The 10,308-nt window shown below is 46.6% G+C and overlaps 1 protein-coding gene across 9 annotated transcripts in view; it reads left to right on the forward strand.

The window, feature by feature from the left end:
- The window catches only part of Syt6 (synaptotagmin 6), a 58,515-nt gene extending 49,682 nt beyond the window's left edge, over window positions 1–8,833 (forward strand). For 4 of the 9 annotated variants that reach the window (XM_076933041.1, XM_076933043.1, XM_076933046.1 and 1 more), the window contains exons 6-7: window positions 768–918; window positions 6,115–8,816. In XM_076933041.1, the coding sequence (XP_076789156.1) occupies window positions 768–918; window positions 6,115–6,186 (223 nt within the window). In that variant the 3' untranslated portion in view covers window positions 6,187–8,816. Of the gene's footprint in view, window positions 1–767; window positions 919–4,490; window positions 4,559–6,114 lie in introns of all 9 variants that reach the window. The other 5 variants (XR_013109995.1, XR_013109993.1, XR_013109994.1 and 2 more) reach the window with 4 other exon arrangements.
- Window positions 8,834–10,308: the final 1,475 nt, after the last annotated feature.

Genomic DNA, 10,308 nt, shown 5'->3' on the forward strand with positions numbered 1-10,308 from the left:
CTCTACCCTAGTCGGCCACCAGACTCAGGATACATCTGCCTGGATGCTTTCCTCCTGGTCTTGCCCTTCTGAAGAACCACCCCTGGCTCCCATTATACAGACCTCCCATAATGTGGACCCCAAGTCACCACCCCGCTAAATCCTCTTCTTCTTCTTCTCTTTTTTGATTCTTCCTTCCAAAGTCTTGCTCAGAAACTTTGGAAACTCAGCTACTCCATCTGCCACGACTCTTCTCCAAGTGTCATTTTAGCTGAAGGATACAAAAATCACACAATAGCATCCCAACCCTAGGTTTTTAGAGCAACTTCTCAGGCATGGTAGGTGCTTGACTAACGTACTTGAGAGAGGATTTGTGTTCTTGCTGAGTGAATAAACTACAGCCTAGACAATAGTGGTGTGGAGAAATGATGGTCAGAGCTGGTTGGTTTATTTTCAAGTGCTGGAATCTCTAGAGAGGTTGTAACATGCTTTTCAAGTCAAATAAGGGAAGAGACATTCTTAATACCCAGTCAGGCTCCCTGCTACTGTTTCTTGAGACTGCAAATAAATCTGTAGCCTTTGCTCACTTCTTTAAGTCTCTTACCTTACTTAAGAGGCTGGGCAAAGCTACAGGGTCACTGGCAGGCTAACACTCCACTGATAAGCACTGGTTTTCAGAGTTCATGGTTCTGAGTTAGATGCACTAGACAGAGTCCCACCCCCAAAAGAGTTCCCTTTCTGGAAGCATTCTGAATGGCCACTGCTAAGACCTCCTTTTCTTTCCTCAGAGTTGGCCACAATGAGATCATAGGAGTCTGTAGAGTGGGGATCAATGCTGAAGGCCTTGGCAGGGACCACTGGAATGAGATGCTGGCATACCCACGAAAGCCCATTGCACACTGGCACTCCTTGGTGGAGGTAAAGAAATCCTTCAAAGAGGTGGGTGAGGTTGCCTGGCCATTGGCATGTTTACTGCATGGTGGCGTGGGCTGGAGAATGGCAGGTGGCTGCTCTGAGTCCTTGGCCTTTTATGGAAAGGGGGCATGGGGAACATCCAATGTATAACATGGTATACAATTATATAAGATGAAGAAGGAGATGGACGCTGCCTGGCAAAAAGTTCCTGATTGTGAGCATTTTATAAGTTATGGTGATGGGGATAGGGATGTTGTAGTTCAGTTGGTAGACTCCTGGCCTAGCATGCATGAAACCCTGAGTTCAATCCCCAGCACTGCCTAAAGTTAGGCGCTTGGCAGGAGACTTCAAAGCTTAAGGTCATTCTCAGCTTCATATCAGGTTTGAGGCCAATGTGGACTATACAGGACCTTGTCTAAAAGAAAGAAGGAAGGAAGGAAGGAAGGAAGGAAGGAAGGAAGGAAGGAAGGAAGGAAAGAAAGAAAGAAAGACAGAAAGAAAGACAGAAAGAAAGAGAAAGAAAAGAAAAAACCAAAGTTCAAAGGCAATAATGCCATGTTTATTGTTCTCAATGGAAAGCAGGAACTTTGAAGAAGCCTTCCCAGCAATCCACTGTGCTGGGCTTGAGGCCTTTCACAATGCTCCCCAGTCTGCTCAGTCCTGTAGGAGTAAGCCCCAGAGGGTGAGGTCAGAATTGGCAAGAAATTCTACCCCAGTTAGAACAGTAAGTTCTCTGAAGCTCCAGACAGCTACCCCTTGACAATTTTCACCTCTTAGATGAGGTAGCCAATGAACGCAGTTGGCTCTGCTGCACACCGTCTCTTACCATCACTGGGAAAGAGAGTACGGTGTCAAGGTGTCACACCTCCTACTGAAGCTGGAGGCCTGAGTTCTAACAAAGCAGGTGCCCCAAGCTTGGCCTCCCACAATCCCATCACTCCTCTCTCAATGGCAGCTTTGAGGAATATGTATTATCTATCCCACTTGTGACAAACCCCACAGATGAACGCTCCAGTGATCTGTCAACTTGGTGGTCCTCAGGCCTGCTTTTCCTCAAGTGTGCTGGGATGCTGGGGTGGTCAGTCAAGCCTTTAGCTTCATTTTCAGTATCTCATATCCACCCCATCCTGGAAAGCTGGGTGATGATTCCTTCCTCTTAGCAGGCATCCACTAAGTCTAGACAACTGTGCAAACTAGAAAACAACACAAAACTGCAGAGTTCTCTCTTCTGCCACATGGCCTTTAAGAACATCCTCCTTTCTCCACTCTGATCAGAAAAGGCACAGCACACCTGAGGTCTTGCAGACCCCATTCCCTTCTGTGGGTACAGCAATTCCCACCATTGTTTGAGGGGTTGTCCCAAGAAAGAATAAAGGTTTAGGGGATTAGATGTGTTGGAATCTTCTGGAGATAGTGGCCTCCATGGATCCAGACTAGCCATTCAGCTTACCTCCCCAGGCCCTGAGGCAGTATCAAGGATCTAGAAATAGGCCACAGGTCCTGTCAGTTCAGGTCTTTCCTTCCACTCTGTGGCTGTGGCTTTTCAGTGAACCCAATCTCCTTCTTTTGTGGAGTGCCACCCTTTCAGCCAGAAGGCACGCTTCATGGAGTGAGGTTCCTACTGCAGTCACAAGTAGGCATTGCTGGGCAGAGCGCTAGCCAGTCTGAAGCCACGCTGACACCTCACCAAAGTCCATGTGGATTCAACCCAGGGATGGGGATGCAATTGCCTTAGTCCTCCCTTCTGTTATAATACAGTGGAGACACTTAAGAATAGAATAAATACATAAATAACTAGTTTCAGGTAGTCTGGGGGCTTGACATGGAATGTGAGCTAAGAGGCTTTTGGCAGGCTGTGACATATCACAGAACTCCTCTGGTCCTTGGTTTTCTGGTTGATAAGTGAGAGGATAAGACACTTGCATCTCAGCTTTTCTGATCAATGCTGACCCTCAGTCAAATGGGCCCAGGAACCTAAATGTGGAACCGTGGCTGCCTCTCTAAGCTTGACTCTGGAATAGTAGGCCACCGTTGCCAGGTCCTTCTGCCTGCCTCTGACAATGGAAGAAACCAGGGGAGCGGTGACTGGAGTGACAGGCCAAGTACCTCAGAAGTGATGGGCCTTGACCCTGGAATCATAATGAATACTGTCTAATTAAGCCACATAATTGATTCCAAGGGCCTTTTCTTTGAGAAACTCCAATTGGCTAGTCCAGCTGACAAAGGCAAGAAAGATAAAGTGGTGTGAAGCCCTTGAAAATGAATATTTGATGAGACAGTAACGGGAAAGTAACTGTATATGGAAAACGAAAAAGAGATTAAATTGATTCATATCCTTTGGGTTTACTTTTTTCCTTGACCTGGTAGCATGGAGAGCAGCCTTCCCCGACCCGCTCTCCTCTGAGTCTCTGCTCGCAGGCAGATTGCTTCTCTGTAAGGAGAAGCTGGAATGACATTTGTCTTGGCAATTTAGGATTTCAGGCAGTATGCATCGGTGTGGTTTCCGCTGCCCCTCTTAACACCCACAGTTTAAGTACCTTTGTGAAATGTGTCTACAACCTCGCCTGGCTAATATGACCTTGTCACTCTGCGTTCCCGGGGTTCCTTCCGCCTATATCTCCCCCCACCTTGCCTTCTTAGGGGCTCCATTTAGCTTGAAACTCAGATCTTGTATTTGAGAAATCCATAAAGAAATCATCCCAGCTTTTGGGATGATAAAAGGCCTGATCTCTACCAAGCCCTCCATGTTTGTCCCACTCAGGTGCCCCAATCATTTCTTTTTTATTAATGAGAACAGAGAACACCACGCACACTTGACTGTTTAGGATTTAAAATTAAGGTTGAGGGAAACAAATTAACTGAAAAGGTATTTTTCCCTGCTGGGATCTCTCATGAATAAAAATCCATTAAGCCTTAGCCAGTGCCCTTCTCTCCGAGTGCTCCGTGTTATTGTTACCATGCATACAGAGCCGGTGTGGCCAGTGACCTTATTCAAGGTGCTTCATTAACAAAGGGCCACGTTCAGATCACCTGACATAGATCTTTGAGATCTCGGTTGGAACATTACCCATTTCAGTATAGCAAAGGACCGGAGTGGGGCACAGCTGCCCCAGAACAATAAGCTCCCTACGTGCTGGGACGGATTCTCTGCTATTTCAGAGCCACCTTGATATAAGCTAGAATCATTCACATTGTCCATGAACCCCATCTCTTCCCTTTGTTTATCATCACAGGAAAATATCAGGGGTTAGGAGGGGAGCCCTCCTCATTTGTTCCTGATAAACAGTTATGTTCTGTGTGACTACTCTCTGGGCTGCTATAGAAAGGACAAGGGTACTTGGTATAGCCATTTCATGTTTTCTGTTCTGATCCAGCCTGTGGATCAGATTGTTTAAGTGGCATGCTTACTCAGGGGAGAAGCCCGTGGTGACTGTCTACCTTGCAGTGACTGAAGGTGGTAAGGGAGAAATATGAAGTTTTGCTGAGTGGAAGCACAAGGAATCATCTTGTGTCACCTTCCTGTTAATAAACTCTGGAGTCAGAAGTCACAGGGAGCTCAAGAACCAGGCATTTATGAATCTAAAATATCTCACCAGGGAACCCCTCGGTTGTGATTTCATTCACGTGGATGCTGCAAGCGGAGAGACAGCCACTGGAGTTAGGAGTAAGTACCTGGTGTGCCCTGAAGAGCTTAGCTTTTCTATTACACTCTGTGTCTCTTTCCTCCCCTAGTGGGTGGTCACATGCCAGTACAGTGGCACACAGTGGCAGGCTGGAATAGAAAGCTCAGAGAATAGGGGGTGAGGGGACCCAACTGGGTCCAGGCTCTGCCCCTAACTGCTGTATCCTGACTTCACAGTGTCTCTGTTTACTTACTTGGAAGAGTAAGAGGGTTAGACTGGGTGATGTCCCAAATTCACCTCTGGTTCTGACACGCTGAGATCGCTCAGGTCAGGCATATGCCGTGGCTGCCGTCCACACCTACAGCCCTCAGTCGGCTGCAGAAGCCTTCAGTGTGCCTGCCAGGGGAGCACTGAGGAGAAGGGAGCCCTCATGGGCTCTGCTTGGCTGTTTCCATGTACTGTGCAGGTGGTGCTGAGAGTCAGACTCCCTGCTTCTCACACAGCTCAGCTGTGCCTGGAAATTGCTGAGAAAGGGGAATGTTGTCCCCCTGGATTCACTTCCACAGTCATCTGAATGCATGTTCCCTCAGCTCCATCCTTCCACAGGAGAAATGCCTAGACCTCATGGGAAGCAGGAAGGGGCTGAATTTGTGGTTCAGAAAGCCATCTTGACCACTTAGCGTCTCTCTCTCTCTCTCTCTCTCTCTCTCTCTCTCTCTCTCTCTCTCTCTCTCTCTCTCTCTCTCTCTCTCTCTCTCCTGCCCTGCAGGCAATGGTTCTACTCAGCCCACAAATTAGTGGGCTCCCTTTGAACTTAGAGCACTCCCAGATGGTCAGGAATGTTCACAGGGTCAGATCTCTGCCCAGAAAGCATCACTTAGCTATGCCTAGCTTTTTCATCTGAGGAAAGGTCGACTGGATCCAGATGCAGGTCCATCATCCTCTGCCCACTCCTCCACTCCATTATGCCTCATGACATCATCTACTTCAACAGGGCTCTGGAGGGGCACTGGGAGGAGGTGAGGAAGGAGGAAGATATTAGAGGAACATAGAGAGAATGGGCTGGGCTATGTCTCCTCCCTTCCTACCCCTTCACAAGCTGGTGCAAATGCTCACTGGATGTGCTGAGACTGAAGAAGAGAGCCCCAACCAAAGCAGCAACAGGGTTGTTTTTTTCCTGTGCTAACAGCTCCCAGACAAATTACTAATAATTCATGATCGTGGGTTCTTGGCAGTAAGGGCACACACTGCCTCTCTTTGCTGCTAACATAATCTGATTTTCAGTGTGTAAAAAAAATGGCTGAAACACTCAGAAATGGTCCAGTCATAGCACCTCATTACACACACACACACACACACACACACACACACTTTTGTACACATATTGTAAAAGAAACTGAAACTAGGTCTGCAGTAGATCTTTCCTGAAAACCAAGTGTTCCAAACAAAGCTTGTGTCCTTATGTTTTTGCATGGCTGACAGCAAAAGTCTAGAAAGCTTACTGGGGCCCAGAGAGGTGGGCACAGTGCATGAGCCAGTGAATCTGAGATGTCAATTCCACTGGTAATCAATGACCAGGATTTTCTCCTCCCCACAGTGGCAGGGCCGAGCCGCCAGCTTCGACAGTGAGAGTTCATGCCCGTCTCCGAAACCACCTCCGACACCATGAGCTGCACAGCCGAGCCACAGGACTCAGCAATGTTATTTCCGCACTTGTTCCAGTCTTTAAATACAGTGTTCGTGCAGTCTCAGTGATGGCCGCAGCAGCAGCCACTGCCTGCCAGCCCATGGTCTTAACTGTTCTTGTGCAGGGCAAGGCCCAGACACTTGTCCTGTGTGATGAGATCTGTCTTAGTCTTTTCTGTCTCCCAAGGTGACTTTTTTTTGTGTGTGGTTTTTCACTTTGTTTGGGTCTACTGTTGAGAGAGAAATAAAAACACAATGATTAGAGATACAAAACGAAGACTGGAGAGCCGGGAAGCTGGTTCTGGGAAATACAGTGTAAGATAACAGTCTTTCAGGGGAAACCAGACTGACCCTCTGAAATTTTGTGCCTCCATCAAACGTTGACTCCTGGAGATGCACCAGAAGGATGGAGCCATGGCTGTACTTTCAGTGCCCTCCAAGAACAGAGCCTCACAATGTAGGAGCCTCTTTAAGGTGAACTATTCTTCATGGAAGCTCTTCACTTCTGTGACACAGGACAAGTTGTTGTCCCCTGTTGAAATCGTGAGACCTCTGACTTGTTTGTGACCCTAAAGGAAGATCCCTGTCCCCTCTTTGTTGGTTTTCCCCAACTGGAAACATTTTGATTCCACGTGGGAACTTAGTCACTTTCCTTAAGAACGATCCTGCTGCAAGTAACCACGCCATATGTTTTCTGACACTCCACAGTTAATGATGGAATTTGTTCGAAAACAGGATCTTAGTTCTCAAAAATAACCTTCATTGTAAAGAAAGGAGGCACATATGTTCCAGAACGATTCCTGTGTTATACATAGCTTTATAATTCCATAGAGTACCAAGCAGCTGTTTAAAATGCCTAAACAGAGCAAAGAAAATTCTACATAACACGTTCTTTTCTGAATGGGACATTTTGAAATCTGAACCACATTTTTGAGTCTGCCTGTCTATGAAGAGCCTTCTCTTAGTTGAAACCCAGTTAGCCAGAGACTAGCTCAGCCCCATGGACTCTGGGATAATAACTCACTTTAAACCTTAGTTCTATAAATTAATAAGTATTATGTGTTCTTTGTTTTAGTCATAGTGAGAAGATCTTTGCTTGTTTGTTTGTTTTTCCATTAGATCTCTACCTTAGGCCTAATTCAGTTTAGAAGACAAAAGTGAATAACTGTATTTATAATAGCACATTTCTACAGAGTGACCAGTGGCCTTCCCATCATGCCCTGTAAGCACATGAAAGTGAGTTTCTACTCCAACTTGTGGCTACTGCAGGACTTGCATGAAGCAAGTCAACTTTGAAAATCCCTTCTTTCAACAACAGAAGGTCAAGGACACAAAAGCTATCTGCATACCTCCTGTCTTACTCTTTACATATCCCCCATGCTATAGGAGTAGCTTACTTAATAAAGTCACCACCATTTTAAGTCTAGCCACCAAGTTTCTCTACTGCCCTAACTTTATGTAGTGTCTGCTAGCCAGAAGAATGACCGGATTGGACAGGAGCCAACAGGATACTGTGGCAAGAGAAGTGGTCCACTTTTCTAATAAATGTAGATGAATCTGTACTCCACTGAGTGTGAGCCTTAGGCTAAGGGCTGGTGTGTAAAGATGATTTTTCTCTTCAAATATCTTACAATTGATAAGTCTTTCTACTCAGGCAGTGCCCTGTTTGGAAGTTCATTTGAGAGGAAGAAAAATCACAAGGTCATGACAAGAGTCTCAGCAAGCAAGCAAGCAAGCAAGCAAGTTCATTGTGTTTCTTGACTCTGGATGGACCCCACGAAGGTGACTGTCACAGCCACACAACAGTGTAACTAGGAAGGGGCAGGTTGAGTTTGCTGAGTCATAGGGAGCCAGAAGTTAGTGAGTACATCATCCTCCCAGAAGTGGACTCCAAATGCATGCCCAGTTGCCACCCCGAAACCCTTAGGTAGGTGGGATGCTCCATTCTAAGATTTTTAGAGAGAAGGGTATGGTCTGCCTGAATCATGGGACAGCAGCTGCCTGTCTGAGACAGCCTTCTATGTCCCAGTTACTCTTTTCCATAACTGAACATCCCAACAGTTTCCGGTTATGGCCACACCCATCTGACCACCCAGTCAACCGCTTTAGCTCCACCAGCCTCGTAGACATTAGGCATGAAAGCCCACTCCAGAAAGGCCTCTAGCTCCTGGGCTCCCTCCCCCAAGTCCCCACCAAACGTGGCCAGACCAGTCCTCTTCACTCTGAAGCATCAATGATATGAACAGGCTTCTCCATTTATTAGCCAGGATTCTTCCCTCACAGATGAGACTTAATGACAATAAATGCAGAATAAACTGAAATTCAAAATTGGCTCTTTTGTTGGCTTCCCTGGTACAAGAAACCCCTTGTGGGTGGCAAGCTCTGCTGAAGTTGTGATAACCAGGGCCATTTGCACATAGAGGTTTGCTAAAGACACCAAGTTCTCCTCTCCTTTATTTAGAAGTGTTTCTTGGCTGAGAGATGCTCTCCCCTCCCCCTTTGCACTTACCCAGGATGTTAATTAATTGTATCATCATTTTAAAAAATTATGTTGTTAATTACTGCTTTGTGTCTTCCCACCCCTGTCACAGCCTGGAGTTTTTATTCAATTAAATCTCCGTCTCTTGCCCATTTCTCTTGTCATTTTATGTTGCTGGGATTCAGCGGGCAGCACACACACAGGACACAATAAATTTGTGTTTTTCTCTTCACTTTACATAGATAGCCACTTCCCTAGTCAGAGCTAGCAAAAGGGCTATTAGGTGTCCCTCTGCTCAAGGGACACCTGGACACCACAACAGGCTGTGTCCTGCCTCCCTTCTGTCAGGCTGCAGGATGGGGGTGGGGAGGGGCATGGGGGTGCTGGTTGTTCCCTCTGCCACTCAGCAATTACAGGAGCCCTTCCAGATGCTGAAGCCTCTGTGAGGAAATGGGTCACACTCCTAGCTGGGAAGCCCATTGCTTTCACCCACCAGGAGAGTAATACTGTTCACTCTCATAGAGGCACAACTTGGCAAAGCCTTGGGAAAATAGTATCTTAGACTCGAGATTTTAAAAAGAACATTTTGGCTTAACAGAATGTCCTCTCTGCTCACCTCCAGCTTCTAATTAATTTAGAAGGTGGCCTGTAGAGAGAGGCAAGTGGAAGGTATATCCATCTCTGCACAACTGCATCTAAATTACTGGCACTCTACAGGGAGCCAAAATGCTGAGAGAAGTGCTCTGGGGCCTAAGCAGGCCGCTGTGCCTCCTAGCATCATCCCATCAGGTCAAGCAAGGAGAATCCACTGGGGCACTAGATCTAACTTGAGCTTTACAAGCCAACAGGGTCAGTATTCATCAGTATAGGTCGGGTTGCGCTGCACTAACAACCTTCAGCTCTTAAAGGCTCAAAGTGGTGAAGGTATATCTCTCCCTCTTGACCCACACACATCAAGTCAGCAAGAGGAGCCCTGCCCCATATATTTCCCCAGAGGCATCAGATGACAAAGCAGCCAACATCACAAACATTGATAGTTACCACCTCTGAAGGAAAAGAGCACAGGTATCTATTGGTTTATGTGCTCTAGCAAAGTGGCACATGTCACTTTCTCTCACAACTCATTGCTAGTATTACCTATATGACCTCGCAAAATACATAAGATTTCAAGAGTTCTGGGGAAGAAGACGGGAAATGTTTACTGAGTAGCCTTAGGGAAGGTGTGGATGGTGTAGCTACTGAATGTTGATTCACAGAAGATAAAGGGGTCATGTACAAACAGTAGATGGAGAAACTAGGATGCCTGTGCAGTATGTGGTCACAGAGGGGTGACAACAAACAGGGCTGATAAGCTGAGCTGGAAGGAAAAGGGAAAGGGATTCCTAGTGTGTGTGTTTTATACACCTGAGATTCAAATGACCTGTGTCTTCCACTATAGCCAGGAACAGCAGAGTGAAAAAAAAGAGTCGGGTTTGCCTCAAACAATAGGAGATGCTGGAGCAGAGTCTAGCATATAGCTGCAGTTCCAGATACAGCCTGGCAGAGAGAGGTCAGGCATGACATGTTAATTACTGGAAGCTTGCATACCCAGAATGAGATGCGAAGACAGAAAGCTGCCACTGCTAA

The sequence above is a fragment of the Arvicanthis niloticus genome, chromosome 4 (assembly GCF_011762505.2).
Source record: "Arvicanthis niloticus isolate mArvNil1 chromosome 4, mArvNil1.pat.X, whole genome shotgun sequence".
In the NCBI taxonomy this organism is placed as follows: Eukaryota; Metazoa; Chordata; class Mammalia; order Rodentia; family Muridae; genus Arvicanthis; species Arvicanthis niloticus.